Here is a 25,875-nt window from a genome sequence, read left to right on the forward strand (position 1 = left end):
ACAGTAGTGTATATATGTTAATCCCATACTCCTAATTTACCCCTTCCCCCCTGCTTTCCCCTTTAGTAACCATAAGTTTGTTTTCTATGTCTGTAAGTCTATTTCTGTTTTGTAAGTAAGTTCATTTGTATCATTTTTAATTAGATTCCACATATAAGTGATATCATATGGTATTTGTCTTTGTCTGAGTTACTTCATTTAGTATGATAATCTCTAGGTCCATCCATGTAGCTGCAAATGGCATTATTTCGTTCTTTTTTATGGCTGAGTAATATTCCATTGTATATATGTGCCACATTTTCTTTATCCATTCCTCTGTTGATGGACACTTAGGTTGCTTCCATGTCCTGGCTGTTGTAAATAATGCTGCTATGAACATTAGGGGTGCATGTATCTTTTCGAATTAGAGCTTTTGTCTTTTCCGGATATATGCCCAGGAGTGGGATTGCTGGATCATATGGTAACTCTTATTTTTAGTTTTTTAAGGAACCTCCACACTGTTTCCCATAGTGGCTACAGTGGGCTTTATTAAAAAATAAAGTGGGATGGTGATGAGGAGCCCCTTCAAAAAGCCCACTAGGCTTCCAGGTAAACGTTCACTGAGAAGATAGGAACGTTGGGTGAAGAAGTGATAGTGCCTTGGAACCACGTTTCTCACTAGGCTGGGTTCTCTTACAGTTTGCAGAGCAGAGCCTGTTTTGGAGCGGGAATTGGTAGAACTGGATACCCACAACGAGATGTCTATGCCTCATCACGTGCGCTGCCCCATGGCTCTCCGGGTGGGACAAGGGGAAGGTGGCCCCGGAACAGGCTGCTCAGCTTGCTTTTGAAGGAAATGAGCTCCAATCCAGGAGAGGCTAACAGACTGGTAAGTCTAGATGCTCCTACACAGTCTTTACTCAGAGCAAAAACTTCCAAGGCTGAGGCAAGCCAAAATTTAGGGTCAAGAAGCACTAGGAGATTCAAAAGACATGGAGAAAATACTGGAATGAAGTCAGCTGAAATGTGGATGGCAGTTATCTGGAAGGAACGGGGCAGGGAGGACTATGGATATTTTTATTCTCGTTTAATATTTTTCAGTATTTTAGACATTTTCTACTAGGAGCAGGTATTGCTTTCCCAATTAGAAAAAAGCTATTTTTGTAAAGAGTCAAGGAAATAAAAAAGTTTATTAGATTTGCCCAGAACATGAGATTTTGACTGGGAAGAGATTACAGGGATAAATTAATCTATTCTCAACCAAACAAGTCTAGGGACTTCCCTGGTGGTCCAGTGGTTAAGACTCCGCGCTCCCAATGCAGGGGGCACAGGTTCGAACCCTGGTCAGGGAATTAAGATCCTGCATGCCGCGGGGTGTGGCCTAGATAAATAAATAAATAAACTAAACAAGTCTAGAAAGCCTAAAATGTCTAAAAATGTAGGAAATTTGAGTTTAGAACCTGGATAGATTCTGGTCCTCACGTTTGGAATCTGCACATTGAAATAAAATGATCATTTTTAGTACGATATAATGCTTTACTTTAAAAGAGTACAATAAGTGAAACAGCAATATCTTATAGTTTATAGGGTTTTTTTTTCTACTTTTGAAAGCGCTCCGCTTTTGTTCGCGACCGCCGGGATGCTCAGAGCTAAACTTCGCGCTTAGTCCGCCTTGTACAGCTCTACAGCCACGTCCTCCCTCTGTTCCTTAACTTCCATGATTTTATGCTTGCTTAGATGACTCTACTTTTAATATGTCTTTATTACAAGCTCCCCACAATCCTTTTGGGGAGTGGGTGGGACATCATCATAATAATAATCAGTGATCTTATTTAAGAGAAAACCTCTGTGAAGTCAAGAGGAACAGGGATTTATCTCGTTTACAGATGATGAAGCTGATGATGGATCCACTTGAACTAGAACCCAACTTTTCGGACTTCTCATCCAGCGCTTCTTTCACTGTGCCAAGCTAAGTAGTGGGGCATCAGGATGGCTGTCTGTGACCATGTCAGGGAGGGTGACAGGAGAGGCCATATTGCCACCAACTCCTGGTCACTCCCCATCTGGAAAGGCTGAAAGCAGTTGACCAAGTGACATGCCCACATTGCTATATGTGAAGAACCAGCCAAACAAGACTGCCAAAGCCAATGGTGACAATATTTCCCAATATTGGTTTCAGAGCAAGGGTTAGTTCCTCCAAAGACTTGCTGTCCTCATTTCTGTCCTGGTTTGGTGACATTTTTGTTCAAACTGTTTTCCCCCCGAGGGTCCTGAGCCTCTCCACACAGCCGGGGAAGCTTTTGCTCTGTCTTCCCTCATGACTGGGAATCTCGCTGGGTTATTCTGTTTGGGCTGCCATAACAAGGTACCACAGACAGGGGGGCTTAAACGACAGAAATTAATTTTCTCACAGTTCTGGAAGCTGGAAGTCCAACATCAAGGTATTGGCAGGGTAGGTTCTTTCTGAGGACCGTGAAGGATGGATCTGTGCCAGGCCTCTCTCCTTGTCTTGTAGGTGGCCGTCCACCCTCTGTGTATTCACATCATTTTCCCTCTGTGCATGTCTGTCTGAATTTCTTCTTCTTACAAGGACTCTCATGATATTGGATTAGGGCCCATCCTAATGACCTCATTTTAACTTGATTATCTCTATAAAGACACTATCTCCAAATAAGGTCAAATTCTAAGGTACAGGGGTGAGGAACTTCAACATGAATTTTGGGGGGAAAGAATTCAGCCCATAATGCTTGCCCTCCGTCTCCTGGTTTGGACAACAGCCCCTGCAGAGGCCCACAATGCTAGGAGGCCCCGGGCATCCAGGCTGGCAAGGGCATACCCACCCTTCTTCAGCCAGCAGCTGACCCAGATCCTGGGTCAGACAAATCTCAACTAGAACCCCAGCTCCCCCATTTACTGTGTGACCTTGGCCATTTCCTCCATTTCTCTGAGGTTTGGTTTCTTCACATGAAACCACCTCCTACCTAACAGGATGATTATGAGAAATAAGAGTAACAATGTCTGTGAAGTGCTGGCACCTGGGAGGAATCTGTGAGGTGAGGCCAAGGCTGATACTTAAGCAAATTGCCAGCTTTAGCTGGGGGACGCCAGGCCTGTCCTATCTCTGAGCTGCCGGGTCAGTCACACCCACAGCAAAGGCTTCCCCGGGAGAGTCTCTGGGCCTCCTCTCTGAGGGACACATCTTCCTCCTTTGAGCATCTTTCAGAGCTCAGCTCAATACCTTGGGTCCAAAGAAAGAAGTTCTTTCTCAACTTCCCTCGTGCCTGGTGACCTCAACAACCTAACGATGGGCTGGGCCTTGATTCAGGGGTTAGGCTGCTCCAGTTTCTAAGGTTTAGCAACTCAGCCTCATTTCTTCACCCGTGGTTCCCTTTACAAAGCACAGATCATACATGTGAGGGTTAATTTTGTGTGTCAAGTTGACTGGGCCATGGGGTGCCCAGATATTTGGCCAAACGTTACTCTGGGTGTTTCTCTAAGGGTGTTTTTGGATGAGGTTAACACTTAAGTCAGTAGACTGAGTCAAGCAGGTTGCTCTCCCTAACGTGATGGGCTTCGCCCAATCAGCTGAAGGCCGGAATAGTAGAAAAGGCTGATCCTCCCCAGAGTAAGATAGCACTCTTCCTGCCTGACAGCCTTTGAACGGAACATCGGCTTTTTTTCCTGCCTTTGGACTCAAAATGAAACATCGGCTCTTCCTGTGTCTCTAGCCTGCTGGGCTTCAGACTAGAACTACACCATCGGCTCTTCCTGGGTCTCCTGCTTCTGAGTCACTTCACCCTACAGATCTTGGGAATTGCTGGCTTCCATAACGGTGTGAGCCAGTTCCTTTAAATCTTTACACACACAAACACACACCCACACACACGTGCATGCACACACTCGCACACGTCTTAGCGGTTCTGTTTCTCTGGAGAACCCTGACTAATAAAACAGGTAAATCCCAGGTGACTAACGCCAGCATGCCTGTAGATGGCACCACCCAAATCCCAACCAGTGGGTCCACATTCCAGCAAACTCTAATCGACACTGACTTCAAGGAACCAGTGTAACCACTGTTCTCACTTTTCCAAACAAGAGGAGGGCATTCCTTTTCTGGCTTGAAGGTCCCCCTTTAATACGCGTATCACCCCCACCTGAGGTAGGAGGTGATATGGCTTTATCCCTGCCTTGTGGAGGGAGGGACAGAGTGAAAAATAAGTTTGCTCAAGTCATGTGTGGACACGGAAGGAGCAAGCTCCAGACCGGTGCCAAACCTGTTGCTCAATGTCTGTGCAGCGTGACACACCCCGGACACTTGCCGGACGACATGCAGCCTCATCCATACACAGGTTCAGTCGATCTGGGAGTAGGGGTGACCTTCCTCTCCTGGGGTATCTGCCCAGGTGGAGGAGGTGACCGCTGCATCTGTGCTCCCAGCTGGAGTCTCGACAAGCATACAGGAGCCACTGCTCCACACAGAACAGGGAGAAAAGGCAGGACAGAGGATGGGTCTTGAATGGTCTAACGGAGCAGTCCCCAGAGTGCCTTCTGTGGGACACTGGTCCTGGGACAGGCTACAGAGGAGCAAAATGGATTGCCTCAATGAATTAATTTGGGGGAATGCCCCTTAGCAGAGACCTATCTTGGAAGCAAAGTCCATAAAGACGACTCTGAGAAGTACCGTAGGAAGAGCTTGCTTAACTTTGCCTTACTATAACCATAAATTTTTAATTTTGTTTTTAATTTTGTTTCCCCATAATACCAATTAACATCCCACATCCTTGGGAATCAGTAATGTTCCATAGAACATGTGCAGGAAAACACTGGTCCAAACAATTATTGAGCAAGAATTAATACCGAATTTTCTCCTCTTTCCTCATTTGGGCTGAGTCTTGATTTAAAAAAAAACAAAAGTGGTATTTACTCTGAGCTTACTCAGAGCCAATCAAGTAGTTAAATTCTTAACTCCTGTAATCCTCAGGGCCACGGGAGGTATTGGGAACCATCAGCATCCCCATTTAACAGATAAGGAGACCGAGGCAAAAAAAGTTAAGAAACTTGCCCACTGTCAAACAGCTAGTAAGTGTAGACTGAATTAAGATACAATTCACCTCTGGTGGCTTAATTTCCTTGTCTTTTTCTAGTTGCTCAAGTCCAAATAATACCATCCAGCTGTCCCAGGCAGATTCTATAGTCCAAAGTGAACTGTAATTGGAACATTTGTCAGAAAACTTTCAAATACAACCACGAATCCAAGAAAGATGCTAAGCTTTAAAGGAGACAAAATAATGAGCTGTGCCCTTGACCTCATGTTATTTTTTGGGGAGCAATTTGGGTGAACTGCCACAGTTTTACTTTTCTTTATTCGTTTCTGTACTGCATGGATTTTCTGCAAGGTGCAGCTATTATCCTTGCGAATCAGAAAAAATAAAATTACAAAGTGCCCTGGGGTCCAGGCGGTGGTCAGAGGGGAGGTGGACATGGGGGAGGACAAAGAGGATGGTCTCTGCCAAAATGAGGTGGTTCTGTCCAAACTCTGGGGGCTGCACTGCTGTTCCGGCCTGTGCTAGAGTTTCCTAGAACAGAAGACACCTCTGTCTCCTGGGGTGACATCCCTGGACGGAGGAGATGGAACTTCCTGACAAATGGCAGAGCCCATCTGATGCCAGCAAGGCCGTACAGAGCACACAGGGACCTCAGGAAGAGAACGTGGCTTTAGGGACTGCATGGTCTCTGGAAGTGGAGGCCATGCAATTTGCTGGTTAGTTCCTAGGGAGCGCTACTTAAAGCAATACCAGATGTATTAGTTTCCCATTGCTGCTGTAACCAATCACCGTAAACTTAGTGACTTAACACAGATTTATTCTCTCACACTTCTGGAAGTCAGAAGTCCGAAGTCAGTTTCACTGCACTAAAGTCAAGGTGTTGGCAGGGCGGGTTCCTTCCAGAGTCTCCAGGAGAGAACTTGTTTCCTTGCCTTTTCCAGCTTCACAAGGCTGCCCACATCCCTTGGCTCGTGGCCCCTTCCTGCATTTTGCAAGCTCATCAGCCCAATCTCTGCTTCTGTCATCACGTCACCTTTTCTGACTCTCACTCGCCCTGCATCCCTTTTACAAGGACCTCTGATTATATCAGCCCACCTGGATAATCCAGGATGGTCTCCCGCTCAGGGGCCATTATTCAGCCCATCACTACAGGGGACAGAGGCTATTGTTCTCTGTGAATACTAAGAAACACAAGTGTTAAAGTACTAAAGATGTAACCTTGATCCCATCAGTTGGTGAAGCAGGGAATGGGAAATGACGGGCACGACAGCCAAGGGGATGGCGTGGTTCACAACAGGACTCAAGGCCAAGCTCTCAGGCTCTGTCCCAAGGCTGGCATGACCCAGAGACTTGCTTGGTCATGATCACACTGAGTTGGTTGCAAACTATACGAGTGCCAAGAGAAGGACAAACATGCATCCAAATTCTGCCTGTGCTCATGGGGACCGCCCCCCACCCCCGGACTTGTCACCATGAGGAAATGGTGACAAGGAGAATGGGGACACAGATATAATTATGAAGAAGAAGACCAGAGTCAGGAAAAGACAACTTCATGCAATGCACAGGTGTCTCAATTTCTTCGCATCCTTATCAAAACTTTTTTTTTTTTTGGATAATAGCTAAAATAATGAGCGTGAAGTGGTGTTGATCTTCTTTTGTCTGTGCCTGTAGGTATTTCCGTGTTGCTGAATTCTTCAGCTCCAAGTATGGGATATAAGAGGCAAAAAGAAAACTGGGGGACTTCCCTGGTGGCGCAATGGTTAAGAATCCGCCTGTCAATGCAGGGGACATGGATTTGAGCCTTGGTCTGAGAGGATCCCACATGCTGCGGAGCAACTAAGCCCATGCGCCACAACTACTGAGCCTGTGCTCTAGAGCCCACGAGCCACAACTACTGAGCCCGTGTGCCACAACTACTGAAGCCTGCGTGCCTAGAGCCCATGCTCCGCAACAAGAGAAGCCACAGCAATGAGAAGCCTGCGCACCGCAACAAAGAGTAGCCCCTGCTCGCCACAACTAGAGAAAGCCTGCATGCAGCAACGAAGATCCAACGCAGCCTAAATAAATAAATAAGTTTATTAAAAAAAAGAAAAAAAAAGCCTTGAACAAAATTAAAAAAAAAAAAAATACAAGAAAACTGGGGGGCTTACCACTGTTATCATTCTTTGGGTCCCAATGTTGCTGGCTGGTCTGTTTCCTTCACTTCACCTTTCAGAGTCTTCTTATGTTTGTTTGTTTTTTAATGTATAATGTCCAGGGTTTTTAGTTGTATTTAGTGGAAGGCATAGGGAAAAGTTTATCTACTTTACATAGTAGATATACCGTTAACAAGAGAACCTTGAATTTCTTTTAACATATATATAAGTGCCCTCTCCATCTCTTTTTTCTTGAAATTTACTGAAGAAATCACTACAGAGCTTCCCACAGAATTGGATTTTGCTGATTGCATTCCCCGTGGTGTCATTTAACATGTTCCTCTGTGTCCTGTATTTCCCAGGGAATTGGTGGATAGATTTACAGACTTGATCAGATTCAGGTTACAGTTTTGGGCAAGACTCCGTCATAGATGGTGGTGTACTTCTATCATGAGGCATGTATCACCTCTTTGTCTTTCTTGGTAATATTAGCTCCTTCAGTAGTTGCTAGTCTTTATTTTTCTAGTATCATCATGAACTTAATTATATAATTTTAACCCACTGCTATTATTATTCTTGTTTCTGTTCACCCCATATCTACCTAGAAGGAGCTTCTTTAAATTCTTTTGACAGGGTCTGTGGTGTCTTTGCCAGTCCCATGGAAGTCAGGTATGAGAAGACACTCCAGACTCACCTTGGACATTTTCTGCCCTAAGTCTAGAATCAGCCATTCTCCATGGAGCCTGGATAGTTTTGGTCGGAAAGGTATTTAAAGACCACAATTTGGGCACTTAGAGGTGCTCATTAGCTACTGGCTTGGTCATTGTTTTTAAGTCTTTTCAGTTAACCAAGTGAGGAAATAAGTGTGTGTTTAAGATAAATACATGATGAGTTCAAATTCGTATCTCCATATCAAATTCAGAACTAAAGAGTTTTAATTTAACCTATTTTTGTCTTATAGATCTAACTGTTTTTCCTCCCATGCCAAAAACTTGGTTCCTAATGATATCCATATAATCACTCATTTACTTTCTCCAGCAGTAAACACACAACACTCTCAGAATGACAATATAATCTCACAAAAACAAAACACCACTTCCACAAAACAATTATTGAAAATGTTTTTTATTAACCAGTCATTTATTTATTTGTTGCTACTATTTTTGTCCTTAGGGTACATGTCACTAGAGATGCACAGTGAAATTCCTGTACTTTAAAGTCATTTGAAATAATTCCTATGTATTTGTGTCACCAACTGTATATGTGGTTATGTTGATTTATTTCATTTTGCTTTCAATTCTTAGGAATCAAAAATTTATTTTAATAATTTTGTAAATATTCACATGGTTCTAGAGCCAAATCTATGAAGCAAATTATATTTGAACAGGTTAATCTTCTAACTCTGTCCCCTATGTATTATTCCCCCTCTCCCCATATAGGTAATAACTTAAAACTTTTCTTTTTTGATTTTTCCCTTCCGTCTAAAAAAACACAATTATCTCTGCTTACTTATCCTTCCTTTCTTAAATAAAGGGTAGCACACTATTTGCACTTTTCTCTGTCTTGTGTTTTGTACATATGGTATCTTGAAGATCACTCCATTGCAGTAAACAGAGATATTAATCCCTTTTTAGAGCTACACAGTGGAGTCACTGTGTAGATGTACAATAGTTTATGCAAACAATCCCCTGTTGATGGAAATCAAAATGTTTTTAAACGGAGTTTCTACACTGAGTAACTCTGATATATGGTTATGTAAATCCCAATGATTATTACATAAGTCACCTTTTAATTTCATATCCCTACTCTCAACAGCTTTCTCCATGCAAGGGGCTGACTTTATTTATGTATACTACCTAGAGTTAGTTAGTTCCCAGGTGGCAAATATCCCTGATAAAGTACTAAATAGTGTTTTAATTCCGAAGTTACTTCAAAGAATTTTCCCAAACGGGGAATAGGGAGTTCTTGTTTAATGAGTACAGTTTTTGTTTGGGAATATGAAAAAGTTCTGTAGATAAATGGTGGTGATGGTTGCACAACAGTAAGAATGTACTTAATGCCACTGAACTGTACACTTAAAAATGATTAAAATGGTAAATTTCATGTTATGTATACTTTACCTCAATAAAAAAAAAGAATAAATAAGATCTATGGAAAACATTTAAAAATTTATTGAAAACTAGCAATAAAGATTTCTTAATGTTAAAAAACACAATTTTCCCCAATAAACTACTACTTTAATGTGTAACTTTATACCAAAATTAAAATTTTATGCCTAAACTGAATGAGGTTTTTAATTGATGTGAATGTGTTTCAGTGCAGGGTCAATAGATGTCTTCATCTTAGAGATGGTTCCTTTCTCCACTGTTGTAATTAGTGAGGGCTGGTCACCTTCCAAGCTGAATCTTATCTGACATGAAATCTGTACAAACTACTTTCCAAGTTTAACCACAAGGTAGCAAGTTATCTCTTTCTAGATGTATTTATCTTACTGCACGATGACTTGCATTTTATGGCTTCTAAATGAGGCATTTGTGACCAGGAAATCCAGCTCGGCAACAAGGGAGACAAACTCTTATACCTATCCCTGCTGGTGTTAGGGACAGTCAAGGTTTATTACACGGGGCTGACACGTCAGAGACTCAGGGCAATCACAGAGAATCTTCTCAAGCCCTAAGTCTGGATCCACTAATGAATGGGCTGAAGCCTGGTGAGTTGACGTAACTCCTCACATCTCTTCTTCATGACCTTGTCGCCATCTGTAAAATACAGCCTTGCCCACTGATAGAGAACGTTCCAAAGACACCAAAAGATCCTTGGCATCTGGGTGCTCAGGATGTACACAGCATCATGATTTCCTTCCTCAACTGGTTATGAAAAAAGACAGCCTCCAAAACCCTTCAAGTAGGAAAACCAGCTATTCTATTTCTTGTGAAAGACTCCTCTTGCTTCCATCACGGGAACTCTGGGGCTGAGTGGCTCCTCTGCTGGGTCCCTGGGCACACCACAGGCAGACTGCAGACCAGCACCTGCAGTCTGAGGCATCACTTGACTCGGCTTCAGCGTTTACGATGATGTAGGGCACAGGGAGTGTGTGCACACCTGGCCACTGATGCATTGCTGGGATAAATGACCACCTCATCCCAGAGTACTCACCTTCAAAGCAAGCAGGGAGATGATAAAGATGGAGACCTTGGTGCAGTTGAAGGGGAAACGACAGAAGTATTAACGTGTCTATGTATACTTGGGAACAACCAGTAGACTTCAGAGCCAGACTGCAGTGTAACAAAGCATTTATCCACATCCTCTGGAAGATCTGGTCCCTAGCCCTGCCTCTTGAAATCTGTACCATGGAAACTTACACAAAGGCAGAGAAACGGGTACAATGATTCCCATGCACCCAGCCTCAGCTTCCACAATTACCAACATTTGTCATCTACCTACCCTCTTTTTTTCCCCCTTAGGTATTTTAAAGCAAATTTCATTTACCACATTATTTCACCCCCAAATATTTCAATATCCTGCCCCTCTTAGGACTGTCAGACAATAAACACCCAATACTCACTACCGGAAAATCAGCAATGTTATTTTTAATACAGCTGTGGTACAGAATGTTTAATTACAGCAGGGCAGAGATTCTAGTTAAATAAAATTAAAAACCTTTATTTTTCCCAAATATAAAATTACTAAATTAATGTCTGAAAAGAAAATATAACATGGTGAAAGCTTTACATTACACCACTATTCACCACAGGGTTTATGATTTACCAATGACATACTCCACTGTTTTGGCAAAAGGATGAAATTTTTAAAACAGTTTATAAACCTAACCATAGCAAAGACTGTATACATCTCCATATTGCACTTTTTTTATGTACAAGAATAAAACAGTAAAGTCAAGTGTATTGCATATACTAGGAACAACACAAATCTGTCACAATTAAACTTTATGCGGAAGCTGATGTGAGTATTAAAAATGTAGAAATGTCATACGTGTATGTACACAATGCCAAGACTGTATTAACAAACTCTATGTACACAACAGTATACTGTACTACTTTAAATGTTTAGCATAGTTGTGTTTATTAATACAGGCCTTTGGTTCTAAACTGCCTGACTAGTCCTAAGCTCACATAGTTTCTTAAGCTTTCATATTTTTTAAATGCAAGTAAATGAGTATAAAAGCACTAAACCTCCGGGTTCACTGGTACAAAAATTACAATGGTCGGTTCCCTTAGGTCATCAAAAACTAGTCACAAAAATAGTTCTTGTATTCAACCTGAATGTGCCACAGGAAAAAAAAAAAAAATATTTTCAAGATTTTCCAGCTTAGCCTAGAGGCAAAAGGTTACCCCAGCCTCGATTTCAGTGCTATGTACATTCCAGAATACTTGTTTTCTCCAGGCCGTTGATTTTTAATACTACTCTGTAAGGAAGAATAAAATTTAACTCCAGCTTAAGAGTGTCCACCACATACCTCTGTTAAGACATAATGAAAATGTTGAATATTGCCAGCAAGGTTTAAAAAAATATGTGCACTCTCTTAGGACTCCTCCAGAAAATCTGCCGTGAAACAAAATAACACGGCTCTTCATTTCCCTCCTCCCGCACTCCCCTCGACCTTTCCCTGTGCTCGGTCTCCCGTGTCCTGCACGTGCCCAGTGATTAGCTCTGGAGATCATCCTGAGTTTGCAAATGACAAAGCAAGTCCCCACACGCGGGCCACGAGGTGAAGTCACACCACGGAGGACGAGCTGGTCATGCCGTGAACCAGCGTGCTCGTTGGAGTCCCACTGATGGCGTTGAAGATGTGAAGGGAATTCGGCAAAACGCTGGTCTTCTCCTCCAGGGGGCAAATCTCGAGGCACAGAAACACAAGGTTACCCAAGCGTAAACTGCTCCAAATGACACTTCTCACATTTATCATCCAGTGGCCACTGTTACTGTGAGTGGTGGTGCCCTCAGAGAGCTTGGCTTTGGCGGTTTGCAGAGGGAGCGTGTTAGCTCACCTCATAAATGACGCTTTTCAGATCAGGATTTTAAGGAGAAGGTCAAGAACAACATGCTTTGTTTCCTTTCCAGGTTAGTGAGTAGAGAGTCTTCTAACCTCACCAGATTATAAGGCACCTTGAGGCCTATCCTACACGTACTTGATGGGGACACGACCTGGCCGTGTCCCCTGGAAAAGTCTTTTTTAATTGAGTCTGGAGCGTCGGTGTTCTCTACCAGCTCCTTCTCTTAGGGTCTTACAGATTTCTATCCTGGGAGCAAGAGAGTGGCTGCCTCGCTGACCCTGATCAAGTCTCTTTCACGCTCAGTAACGCAGGGAAGAATTCTAAGTGCAAGACTTGAGCTATTGCCAGGTGGAAACTGAGAAGAACAGACACACTCAGAGGCTCCCCTGGAAAATCCAAAAGCAAGTCTACTCCAGGTCATGACTCTTTTCGCTCAAGGGTTCAAAGTTTAATCTTCACAGTTGTTGAGATAATGGAAAGTTCAAGGTGTAGTTTAGAGCACGGCATGGCATTGTGTCCATACAATCTGGGAGTTTATTTTAATATTCTCAGCCCACAATTTTCTTCCTACTTTCATCTTTTCTAGTGCCAAATGCTGGCACCCACTGATCAAGCTCTCCATCCTGTCTGGAGGCCCCATGGAAAAGACCTTGAGCTTTCTCCAAAAACTTGTTCCCATGAGACCCTCTCTTTCTGCTTAATGATTCACATGTTTATTCAATTTTGTTTTCCTACTTTTCTAAATGCCCAGAAGAGGGCTTCTTTTTGCACGTGCGTGGTCATTATGTCAATGTCTGCAGTTGCCCAAACTCAGTAATAACTTTATGTGAGCCAGTTATCAAGATCCAGAGAAATAAAATTAAAAAATGACATTACCATCCCATCTGAATGTGTGAGCATGGAGGAGAAAAAAAAGCAAGTTAAAGCTTAGACATTTAAGTTAGTTTCCTACAACAGGATCCTTCTCACTAAATCATCACATGGTATGTTAACTGACACAAATGGTCCTGGCTTCCATTTTGCGAGAATGAAAGTACCGTAGGGAACAGACAGAAGCAGTCATGTGCTATCAAGGTGCCAACACTAATCACAAAGACTGAGTCCGTGACTCAGAAGAAGTCATTGTGGCCGGTGGAGAACAGACCCCTCAGGAAGCAAGAGGAGGTGGCCTTTAAGATTCACTCAGTTCCCTGGGCAGCTGTCCCCCCCTGATGACTACTGAGCCCACATATGTAATCCTACCAAAAGGAGTTCATACAGGAAGACGATGGTAGCAGTGCAATCAGGAAAGCTGCCCACAATGACAAGGAATAAAGAAGTAGCCTTGAGGAACCCACGAGGGCACCCAGGTCAGCTGTAAACAGTAAAAAACTGAACGACCCTATCTTTTTAAATGGTGAAAGACACTTACTGCAACAGAGAATTCCTTAAACCAGGCTGGTAAACCCTGTTCTTCCGAAGGACTGGGTGAATAAAGAAACTTCCAGGAATGGTATTGGTATTTTTTTTAACGTGAGGTGTTTTTGAGCTAGATTAAGTGATAAAGAGGAGGAGGGTGCTGGTCTCCTCTGGTCATATTAGACAGTGACGGGTGAACACAATGTTAGCCGCTCCCCAAGTACCCACGGTTAGGTAGTAGCGGCAGTGCAGCATGCTACACTGTCCTTCAGGTAGCAAAATTCCGGAAGGATGTCGGAGGGTTTAGGCCATCATTGGGGGCACCCGAGACCCCAACTGATGTGTGCTCCCTAAAAATGAGAAGCACTCCAGGGTGGCACCTACCTGCTCATGCATGATTTCAGAAAGCTCTTTTGTCATTTCCCTGTAGTTGGCCTTCATTTCCTCCTGATACTCTAACTGGTCCTCTTTGATCAGCCGTTCATTTACCGCTAAGGCTTGACCGCAAGCTTCCACAAATTGCCTGGAAAGGTGTGGGAGAGGGAAATCAAGGCATGTACAGAACAAAGGATGAGTCCCACTGATAGGATCTCTTTCTTGAGTGAGCACAGAAACGATCAGTACTTGAAGAAAAGGAGACACTTCCCGTGTGCTTTACCTGAAAACTTCTTTAAGCAACTTCACTTTATTGTCAGGGTATCTTTTTGTGTTTGTGTCGTCTAAGAAAGCTCGGGCATATGCTAGTGGACCAGCATTGACCTGGATAAAGAACAAAGATTTTAAATTACGTTTTGAAGAAAATACCAATTATCATTAATTTAGTTTCAGTTGGCATTTGCTAAAAATGCTGCTTGAGTGAGTCAGTCATGACCTCTGCCCTCCAGGAACTTAGGACCCCAAACAGGAAACCATGAATAAAGCTCATGATGTTATAAGCTATTTGATTTTATCATCTCAGCCATCCTTAGGGCACTTGTGATGCTGGTTCATTTTATGTAGGAAGAACCAATGCTTGGAAAACTTAAGGACCCGTTCAAGGTCGAATAGCCAATAAGCAAAACACCTGAGATCACAGCCCAAGTCTTCCAACTGGTATTTGTGCTACATGACACTGAACTAAGAGGTCAATCTGGTGAGTGCAATGAAAATTGAAAAATTAAGCATATGAGCCAGTTTTAAAAAACCAACTGTTCACCTCATGGAATTATGTAGATAGGCATGGGCAAGCTGATCTGCTATCCTCAAATGAACTAACCATTCAGCTGGGCTGGAAAGACAAAGATTTGGGGCATTTAGCAACAGGATGAATGAACCAGAGCCCTGCATGTCTCCTTTAATTCACCAAGAAGAGTTCTCTGAGGTTGGGTAAGTCAGGAAACGTGGGAGTGTTGAAAGAAGGTTAGACACACTGGATGGGAAGGAGAAAGTTCCAGGCACCTGAGACATCTTGGGAAAGGTCCTGACCATGTGATTAGTGCATGATTTTTCCTAGGAGGTCTGGTGGACTTGGAAGGTAAGTAGGGAGGGCTGTCTGTCTCGTCTGTGGCTGTCGGGGAAGGGGACGGGCCGTGGTCCTGGTCCACAGTGTACAGGACTTGCACGGTAACTGAGCCGAGAGAATTCACACCAGATGCGGGGAGAGGGGGGGCACAGACATTAGAGGTGGGGCCCTCTGAGACAGGGACAACTAGCTAACCCTTGGTGATGACTGGATATGATTACTGGATATGTGTGGAGAGCTATGTTAACAACCTAAAGGTAACCCAAATGAAGAATTATCCAAAACGATACATATGTTCAGTTTTAAGAAGATGCAGAAGGGAAGCTGATGAGACTTCATAAAGTCCAGCATAACAAGATCTTGGAGCGGAGTGCAGAATCACGGAGCCACCTGATGTCTCTGTCCTGTACAACAGCAACCCCAGAGGCTCTTGGTGGAAGAATTAAAGAAACACACAAATAAAACAATAAAGTTCATTTCCCCTGACTCCAGCTTTGTTGTTACCCTGGAGGGTGCACGTGTATAAACTTAATCTCCTCATTTCATCATGGAATTCTTTGCTTTTAAAGATGATCGGGCATTTATAAAACTCTAAGGTCACTCCTAGAGACTGTCATACGGAGTGAAGTCAGAAAGAGAAAAACAAATATCGTATATTAACGCATATATGTGGAATCTAGAAAAATGGTACAGATGAACCGGTTTGCAGGGCAGAAATAGAGACACAGATGTAGAGAACAAACGTATGGACACCAAGGGGGGAAAGCGGCGGGGGTTGGTGGTGGGATGAATTGGGAGATTGGGATTGACATGTATACACTAATATGTATGAAATGGATAACTAATAAGAACCTGCTGTATAAAAAGTAAATAAATAAAATTAAATTAAAAAAACAAAACGAAACAAAAAAACCCCTCAAGGTCACTATCAAATGGTAGGGCACAGTTTGCCCTTTAGAAGGCTGGAGCTGTCCAGCCCCATCCCTTACTGGCACACACACTCCTCCACTGGCCTTAGATAGAGGCTGGATGTTCCCAGGTCAGGTTTTGTTTTAGGCTGCAGAAAACTTTGGCCTCTGGCCCGTTATCTAATCAGTCGTGTGGCTGGAATATTTATCATATTCGCTTGATAACTTATTTTGGCACATTAGTCTTTTGGGCCATAAGGGAAGAGGTTGAAAGCATCTGTGAATACTTTTGCAGTGAATGACATTTAGAAAAATGTTAGGTAACAGCTCAGCGTGGATCTGATAAAAAGTTGACAAAAACTGACTTCAGGAAATGAAACCATTGTATTACAATCTGTATGTAACTTTCATAAACACACCCTTCCAGAAAGAGAAAATAGTTGGATATGGGAATATATACATATACATAAAGCAGATGCTAGAATTATTTATATACATTTAAAAACATCAATAAAGCAAGAAGCATGCTGGTCCCTGGAGGGAGTGATTTAACATCTACTAACTTCTTAGGAAATCATATAAGTAAAATACCTGAAAAAAAAACCCTATGATTGAAGTGCACTATACAAACATAAAGGTGCATATATCATAAGTGTTTAGCTTGATAAATTTTCACAAACTGAACATATTTGTGTAATCAGCACCTAGATCCAGGATGACTTTGTCCATAAATGGTACACATCACTTGAACAGCTATAGGAAAAAAAATGTCTTGACCCCCTATATGCTACTGCATACAAAAACCAATTCAGATAGATTGCACACCTACACATGAATCTAAACAAAGAAAACATAGAATATCTCTGACACAGATTTCTTAAAGAGGACACACAAATAAAGGAAAAATTGATTAGCTGGGCTATATTAAAATGAATAATTTTGTTAATAAAAGATACCATTAAGAGAGTGAAACTTAATGTACTTTTTCAGGTGCAATTTTCATAGAAACCAGAAAACAATAGTTTTATAAGAAAACCTATAGCTATCCACACTTCTTTATATTTAAAAGAGTCTTTATGCTTCCAGTCAGGCACCCAGAATTCCTCAAATTACTGAAAAAACAGGTTGTATGGAGAGCCATCTCCTACCCCTGGCAGACAACTTGGTGAGAATGACACTCTTGTAGCCCCAAGGCTACCGCCCCTCTGGTATCAGGAGAAACTGCACAAATATTGAAGGGAGGTAACGGGGATCACCTGATAAAGCCAGGGATCTACACTGGACCTTGCTGGTGTGAACGACCTAAAATTTCCCAAGGTCTAAGGGTCTGTTCTCTGTTGCCCTGTGGTTTGCTTGGTCCGGCGCCCGGCTCACCTGGACGCTCACACTGCCCTGGAGTTTGAGCTGCAGTTTGATCATGTCCACTTCGGCCGAGGAGCACAGCTGCCGGAGCTCGGCCACCTTCTTACTCATCTCGTCAATGGCCACCTCGATGGGGTTCAGGTCCGTGTGGTGCTGGTACATGACGGGGATCCGCTTCTTCACGTAAGGGAAGCAGTGTATGGCTGTGGAGGAACATGGCCTAGAATGAGTCCACAGTTTGCACGTGCTTCACCAGTACTGAGGTAGAAGTGATCATTACTCCCATTCTACAGATAAGGAACCCAGAGCTTGCCTAGGTCACGTGCCAGTATTTCGTGGAACGAGAATACTGTCCTCGTTTATCGTTGTGCATGTCTAATGACAGGCATCACATAAAGTCAAGAGAGTTGGGTTCTTGTTAACTTGAATATGAGAAGTTTGTCTTTGAAGAAATCACTCTATCATTCCCTGCTCAATTTTCTCGCCCATAAATGCACTGCTTCCTTGGAAATTATGAGAGCTGAATGAGCTAGTAGGTATAAGATGGCTTTGCAAACATAAAAAAGACTAAATAAACAGTTTTGAGATATCATATAATAAATTAAGTCCAGAAAAGAGTTCCACAGAAATATGCTTGAGCCATAGAACAACTTTGAATCACATGCTTAAGTTTGTACAGCCAGAGAAATCAATGAAAAATAACGTGAGAATATATTTCCAAGCAAAGTATTTTATGAAGCAGAAATTCACAAACTCTTTGAGTTGCATAATAATAAAGATATTTAAAAACTTTTAAATGATTCAAAAACATTAAATAAAAATATTTAATTTTTCTCACTTTTTTTTTTTTTTTACCAAAAAAGGCACCACTCGATATTGTTTTCCTTTCTTATAATAAGACACCTGAACATATCAACACCAAAGAGTTCATTTAAAAAAGAACAGAAAGGCTTTCCTGGAGGCACAGTGGTTAAGAATCTGCCTACCAACTTAGGGGACATGGGTTCGAGCCCTGGTCTGGGAAGATCCCACATGCTGCGGAGCAACTAAGCCCGTGTGCCACAACTACCGAGCCTGCGCTCTAGAGCCTGTGAGCCACAACTACTGAGCCTGGGCACCTGGAGCCCGTGCTCTGCTACAAGAGAAGCCACCGCAATGAGAAGCCTGCGTACCACAACAAAGACCCAACACAGCCAAAAATAAATACATAAAATAAAATAAATTTATAAAAAAAAAAAAAAAGAACAAAAATAACTGGTTCCAATTCAGTACTGTTTCACATTTCTACCTTATTGCTTATATGGTATATGTAAAAATCTATAATATTCTTATTTAATATATATTTATGAATAGACAGGTAGATTTATGCTTAAAAACTTATTTTATTTTTTAACAAGCTAAAGTAAGATGGAAGTGTTATGTTTGGATTCTTTACTATTTACTAAGTTGCTGGGGAGGGTTTACTCAAAAAGGACTGATCACAAAATGAGAAAGCCCAGCTCCCTGCAAAACACAGAGTTCCCTCGGGCTACCCAGTGTCTGAACAAGGCTGGAAAAGACATTCAACGTGATGCAACCTTGTTTGGCACACACTTACAGGCCTGTTCTAGTCGCTACATGTTTTATCAATCTAAGGCCAAGGGTCTGTGTCTACTATTTCTTCTGTGTTCCGTGTCGACACAGAGATTTTAAGCAGCAACACTGGGACTGGTAAGTCCTCTTCGGGCTGAAGGCTCCTTTGATACGTGACAAGAACTAGATGCTGCTGTTTATCAGCCAGGGAGACGGGACACGGTCCTCCGGCCAGAGGTGAACTCGGATGTGACAGACTGACACGCTTTACAGAGGGGAGGGCCACTGCATTCTCAGTTGTCAGGACACATGTTTCATGAGGCTAACAGCCATGTCCAAACACACGTGATTAGTGTGATCACAGTGTTTTTGAGTGCCACAGTGCGGTAGCGCCATTATTTCAGAGAGAAAAACCAACTCCAAGGATGTCTGTGAGGTGTCCACATTACGCCGATTTCACTCAGCCAAAACAGTCCTGAGTCACTGCTCCTTACGATGGTTAACTGGAGAGTGAAAGAGGCAAAGGAGGGGTGTAATGATACAGAAAACTCCGAGTCTGTGCGTGAGCCTCCCAGGTCCACGCAATCTGGGACTGCCCCGGCCCCCGCCTTCCTTGCTGGCCTCATCTCTCCTCTCACTGGGGCTCACTCAGCGCCAGCCACGCCTGCCTGCTGGTCGTCCCCTGAATGTGCCGGGCACAGGGACCCCTGCCGCTGGCCTCTGCTCCGAAGGTGCCTTCTCCCTCCAGACATGTGCAGGGCCTGCTCCCTCAACTCCTTCAAGTCTGGACTGTCAGTGAAACCTACCCTGGCCACACCGTTAAACTGCAGCCCCCCTGCCCCCAACCCCACAATTCCAACCCCCTTTGCTTTTGTCCAGAACATGTATTACCTTCCAACACAGATACATTTACCCATTACATTTACTGTTTATCATCTGTCTCCTCCTGCTAGAGTCTAAGCTGCACAAGCCAGAGAGCTCTGTTTTGTTGATATGCCAAGTTGGAACATTGCCTGTGCTCAATGAATTTAGCTGAACTGAAGAATGTGTTACTGCCCAAATGGCTAAAAGAAAGAGCAAACTGGCCTGGAAGGTGGAAAATTAGGTGGTGGACTGAGTGAGCCACCGTGTTATTAATCAACGGCCCACACCAGGGATCTGCAGCCCTTCAGGCAGGAGGACGAGGAAGAGACGGCTGAGAAGCGCGGGTGGGCGTACGGTCTGGTTAGACTGAACAGAGGGTGACGGGCGGGAGAATACTTCCAACCTGAGTAGGAGTCTGGACATGATTTGGAAGACTCTGGAACAGTGACCGGGAAGAAACTCCATGGAATGAGCTCCACGAAAGAAGGAACAGAGGGGATCACGTAGGGAGGCAGGCTCAGAAATTTACACCGAGGGGGCCTGGAGGGCAATCATTAGGTTTTTCAAATGATTCCACAACTGCAGCTAACTGACTAAACTATCCAGGAAAGTGAGCCAGTCTGGGTTCAGAGGGCAGGGAGGGCAGGGGCTCCCCGACAACTGGCCAGAGGTCAGCTCTGAAGCAATGCAGTGGAAGAAGAACCTAAGGGATTAATAACACAAGGGAAAACTCTCAAATTCAAAGTCTTCAGAATATCCTGGTCTGTGTGTCTTTAACTGAAGGCTGATGTAGTTTATAGGCTCTTAATAGCATTTTTATAACCTCTTCTCTAAATCTTTACACTACCCAGTAATTATCCTTCTGAAATTCTGAGAATCTTTCAGGGCAAAAACTGCACCCCTTTTTGGTGTTGTGTTGTATTATAATCTCTTTTTGCTCATCACCAACCTCAAAAGGCAAGGAGCTCAATGGTGGGTGAGATGTGGCAAAATGAAGTACATTCTTTCCCCACCTGGGCATAATTTACAGAATTCTTTGACACCAGATGGATAGTACAAATCTCTTTTTACAGATGAAAAACTAAGGTGCAGAGAGGTTAAGTGACCTGCCCAAGGTCACACAGTGAGGATGTGACTGGGTCTACAGGACCCAGGCCCAGGCTCTGCACTGCCCACACCTTCTCAAGGTGGTTATTTCCCAAGCCAACAGCCCCTGTGTCTACTTTGCCTCTCTCTGCAGTGGGGTTACTCTTTGTCCCCTCTGCTCTGGCAGGTACAGAGCTTTGCTCTAGCCCGTTATCTAATCAAAAACATTTCTGTGACGAAGTGGGAAACTGGCCAGGGAAAGCACCTCATGGTAACTGTTTATGAATCAGTATGCTACCCGAGCAGAATAATCCTAATAAAAAATCCTGACCTTGACTCATCAGTGAGCTAGGTTTATTTAAATCAGCAGTTCTCAAACTTGAGTGGCATCACAATCACCTGGAAGGCTTGGTTAAGCACAACCACCTGGGCCCCACCCCGAGAGTCCTCGATTCAGAAGGTCTGGGTGGAGCCCAAGAATCTGCATTTCTAACAAGTTCCCAGGTGAGGCTGATGCTGCTGATGTTGCCAGGAACAACCTTCGATAAGCACTGATCTGAGGTCATCACAGCTGTAGAGATAAACGTGGTAAGCTGGTAATTCTCATCAAATGACTCCACCTAGAAATGCAGTTATTTTGCTTAGTAAGAATTTGCTCCTGTGTCCATTAGAAAAACAATTCATTTACCTATGGGGAGGGGCTAATGTTTTAGAGGCCAATATTGTTTGTGCCTTACATGTTATCTTATTATTCTAAAAGCAGGAGCAGAGACTCCTTCTTTAAGAATGTAGGGTTTTGGGGGGGGGTTTGTATTTTAATTTTTATCTCAGTTCCCTCATAAGAACGGTGAAAAATCCTGTGCAATATGCTGTTCTGAGCTATTTCATAATGAACCATATTCCTTCCTTGGTAACAGCTTTACTGAGACATAAATCACACACCACACAGTTCACCCACTTAAAGTGTACTGTCCAGTGGCGAGGGTGGAGCCCCACCTGAAACACGCCATCCTCAGTGCTCCTTTCACTGACTATTAGAATGATCCCTGTTCCCGCCCAGGTGGAACACTTGACAACATCCACTGCTGGACAAGCAGCGGGTGCTTCCCAGGTTCGACTTAAGTGTGGCCACTCTTTGAAAAATGTGCTTCAATAGCAGATATAGACACAACTGGCATTCTCAATAGCCTCCTCACCAATTTTTTTTTAAGTCAAGAAAGCGTTTTATTTCAGGTTACCCGTCATTTGCTGACCCTAACCCTAAGAGCGATGGAGTCAAGCTCCCCTAAAGAAGGTAGAAATCACTCCCAAGATGACTCTACACTTGTCAGGAACAGGGAGATAATGCACAGCATAGCTCTGGGAGTGGGTGATCAATGGCTAGGCAGTGCCAAAGGATCCATTAACACTCTGGCACAGCTGAATGGGCAGCCTGTGAATGCAGTGAGCTTGCTGGTACTGGAGGTGCCCAAGCTGAAGTTGGCAAGCCACTCAGAGACTAGGTGGGTGGGGTCCAGCCTCATGTCCCATTTATTCACCCCACCTAGAATCTTTGAGCAGGCTCATGCTGGTGTGTAAGGGGTCTCTTCCCATGACACAGATGCAGCACTGTGTGTGGGGGTTCTTGACCTGGGGGGGGCCATGGGTCTAGAGAGTCTGCAAATCACTTGAAATTGTGTGCAAAAGCATTCTGAGCTGTTTTCACCAGATTCTAAAAAGGGTAAGTTACCTGACATTGGATATGAACTTCTGGTCTGGTGGAAGAATAAAATACAAATAGGTAAATAGAAAAATGTCATGAGTATTCGAAAGCAAGCATTACATACACGTTAAGCTGAAACGGATATGTAAGGAAAGTTAACTAAGCTCGAAGGGCCCTTCCAATTCTAGATGCTTCTGGATCCCTTCTGGAGGGCTCTTTATCTTGACATCTGGGCTGATGTCTGGGTGTGATTCTTAAACAAAGGGGCCAGGGAGACTGTACCTGTCAGTATGGTGCGCCGTTTGCACTGCTCCTCGACGCCGCCCTGCCTTTTCCCAGTCTGGGTGAAGGGCATCTCAAACATGAAGCGGCGAATGTTGTGAGATCTCTCAAACTCCGTTTTTCTTTCTTGCAATTCCTTCTCATCAAAGAATGGGATCACATGAGTCACCTGGATATACGCATACTTGGAATCCAGATCCTTAGGGTTGACCTTTAAATGCATAAAGGAAATGGAAGATAGCTATTGCTATTGAAAGGACTCCTCCAAAGCATGCCGAAGCTGTGTTTTTCCACTTCGTATTAGTAAAAGTATAGGGAAATTTCAGAAAAGTTTGAAAAAAATAGTACAACGAACACCCACATACCCACCACTGAGAACGATTGCTAATACTTGGCTATATTTGTTTATATGTGTCTATTCACACACACACACGTATATGTAGACTTTTTTTTAGCTGAAGCATCTCAAAGTAAGTGGTTCACATCATGACACTTGAGCCAGCATCTCCTAAACATGAGGATATTCTCCTCTATAACCACAATACATCATCATATGTAACAAAATTAACACTAATTTCCTAATAGTGCCAACTATACCAAGTTGAGATGAATTTCTCAATATTATTTATAGCTATTTGTGTTTGAACCAGAATCTAATCAATGATTGCATTTTACATTTAGTTATGTCTCCTTAGTCTTGTTTAATCTAGACTATTTTTTTTCCATGACATTGACTTTTTTGAAGACATCATACTAGTTTTTGTGTGGAATGACTCCTCGTCTGGATTCCTCTGATTATTTTCTAAGCTGTATTTTTACATATTTGGCTTAGAGACAGACATGTTTATTTTACTAATAATGTTTAAAGCCTAGGTCCCCAAATCATAATTAACCTGTAGATAGATTAGAAATAAACAGATGTAGATGAATTAATTTAATAAAGGTACAGACTAATCTTAAGACTGCTCGGATTATAAATTTAGTTCCTGACAGACTCAGCATATGAATGCTTTTAAAACTACACGGCTAGACCTCGTGGTGCTCTAACTTCTGTGACATGCTAGAAAATTAAACATAGGCACTTTCCGTACAAAAACAGAAGTCAATATATTAGGGAGACAAATCAACTTTGCACATCTTGTTTTTAAGCTTCTAGAGCAATAAAAGGGGACATGAAAGAAATGACCATACAGAGAATTTGGAGATGATCCTGGAACAAGGGCAAACAACTGAGATCAAGATGGGTTTACTGGTCCCACATTATCATGCACCACTGTTCTCTTAACAGAGACGTGTGTGAAGAAACATGAAAAACAGATGTGCAAGTGCCTTAAACTCCAGAAGTTCAGAAAATACATAGTCATGAGTTATTTTTCTTTTAGAAAAGGCCATCTGGCCAATCACTGTAATTGTATTCAAACCTCTTAGACTTCACTTTCTTTAGCAGAAGCAATTTAAAAGCAGAGGAAATGACGATTCTTGCCTATTTTTCAGTGGTGTTTCCCTAGTTTTCACTTTCAAACTTGTATGTGTGCATCAGCAGAAGGAATAAAGGACTGGTGTTTGAGGAAGAGAAGGTGGTCTAGGACGTCTTTCAGCTGCCGCATCAAGGACCACATATCAAAAGGGCAAGAAGAACCAATGCGTGAGAACCTTGACAGAAGGTTGTTAAGGTTAAAGAAAGCCACAACTTGATCCAGACAAAGGTTTTGGTTTCAGAGAAAAAGGCAATTTGGACCTGAGTGATTTGGTCTAGAAAGGAAGTAGGTCTTAAGTTGTGTTGAGGTTTCTAGCTAAAAATGGACCAACAATGTATGTTTGTCCCTTTTCCTTTGTGCAACTCTATTAAAATGACAGTATAGAATTAACCAGCAAGGACCAAGAAGAGAGGACAGAACAGCAGTGGATGAGTTTAATGAATATCTGGAAGGCAGGTGCATGGGGATGTACTTCCTGACTTGGGAGAGAAAGTTCTACTCCAAGTTCCCATGGAGAGGGGCAACAACAGGGGAGTCAGATCACCCTGCAAAAGCCTGTTGTGATAGACTTAATGTCTGCGTTCCCCCAAAATTCTCATGCAGAAATCTTAACCTTCAATGTGATGGTATTAGGAGGCAGGAGGTGATTAGGTCAGGAGGGTAGAGCCTTCATGAATGGGATTAGTGCCCTTATAAAAGGGACCCCACAGAGCTCCTTCACCCCTTCCTCCATGTGAGGACACGGCAGTAAGACAGCAGTCTGTGAAGCAGTTAGAAGAACCTCACCTGACACCGAATCTGCTGGTGCCTTGACCTTGGACTTCCCAGCCTCCAGAACAGTGAGATATAAATTTCTGTTGTTTATAAGCCACCCAGTCTATGGTATCTGTTATGGCAGCCTGAACAGACTGGCATCTGTAGAGGACCAGGACCAGGATTTCGGTGATCAGGAGACGTGTGGGGTGGCAAGTGGCCCAAAGTCTATGTGAGGTGGCAGAACCCCGGGTTCCCTTCCCTAGTCCCAGCCCCACAAGAGAGAAGAGACCGTTCCTTGGAGAAACCAGTCTGGAAAGAGTCTAAGTGGGTTCACCAGTCTTAGCAGAAAGCAGGGGCAAGGAACAGAGCAGGATGCAGGGAGGGCAGGTGAAAGACTGCAAGCTGAACGTGGGACCTTCGCCCTTGCTCATCCCCTGCCTCCAGAATTCAGAATTCCCCCCTCCCTTGTCCCCTCCCTACCACCTGGGCAGGAGACTGGAAGAGTCTTCTCTGGAGAAAATGAAGGGCCCCAAGGAAACAGAGTCCAGACACTGGGGACTCCAAAGCAGGGCTCAGGACAAAAAAAATGAACGAAGGATCCTCCAAAAGGATGAACTGAGAAAGAGGTAGAGCTTATTGCTGCGGGAAACTGAGCAGGAAGAGCATTTTTAATGCAAAGAACAGAAGTTCTATCTTGGCCTGAGTTTCAGAAAGCAAAGGGATCCCATCTCTCGGGAGATGTCCTGAAGACAGTGGAACACAAAAACATATAGGAAAAACGTGTACGTTCAG

The 25,875-nt window shown here is 43.2% G+C and overlaps 1 protein-coding gene across 11 annotated transcripts in view; it reads right to left on the reverse strand.

The window, feature by feature from the left end:
- Positions 1 to 10,761: 10,761 nt before the first annotated feature.
- The window catches only part of DOCK9 (dedicator of cytokinesis 9), a 281,315-nt gene continuing 266,201 nt past the window's right edge, over positions 10,762 to 25,875 (reverse strand). For all 11 annotated transcript variants that reach the window (XM_068526945.1, XM_068526943.1, XM_068526944.1 and 8 more), the window contains 5 exons: positions 22,850 to 23,060; positions 17,356 to 17,546; positions 14,231 to 14,331; positions 13,957 to 14,095; positions 10,762 to 12,017 (listed from right to left, as the gene is read on the reverse strand). In XM_068526945.1, coding sequence (XP_068383046.1) covers positions 11,895 to 12,017; positions 13,957 to 14,095; positions 14,231 to 14,331; positions 17,356 to 17,546; positions 22,850 to 23,060 — 765 coding nt within the window. In that variant the 3' untranslated portion in view covers positions 10,762 to 11,894. The remainder of the gene's footprint in view (positions 12,018 to 13,956; positions 14,096 to 14,230; positions 14,332 to 17,355; positions 17,547 to 22,849; positions 23,061 to 25,875) is intronic.

The sequence above is a fragment of the Eschrichtius robustus genome, chromosome 18 (assembly GCF_028021215.1).
Source record: "Eschrichtius robustus isolate mEscRob2 chromosome 18, mEscRob2.pri, whole genome shotgun sequence".
Taxonomy (NCBI): Eukaryota; Metazoa; Chordata; class Mammalia; order Artiodactyla; family Eschrichtiidae; genus Eschrichtius; species Eschrichtius robustus.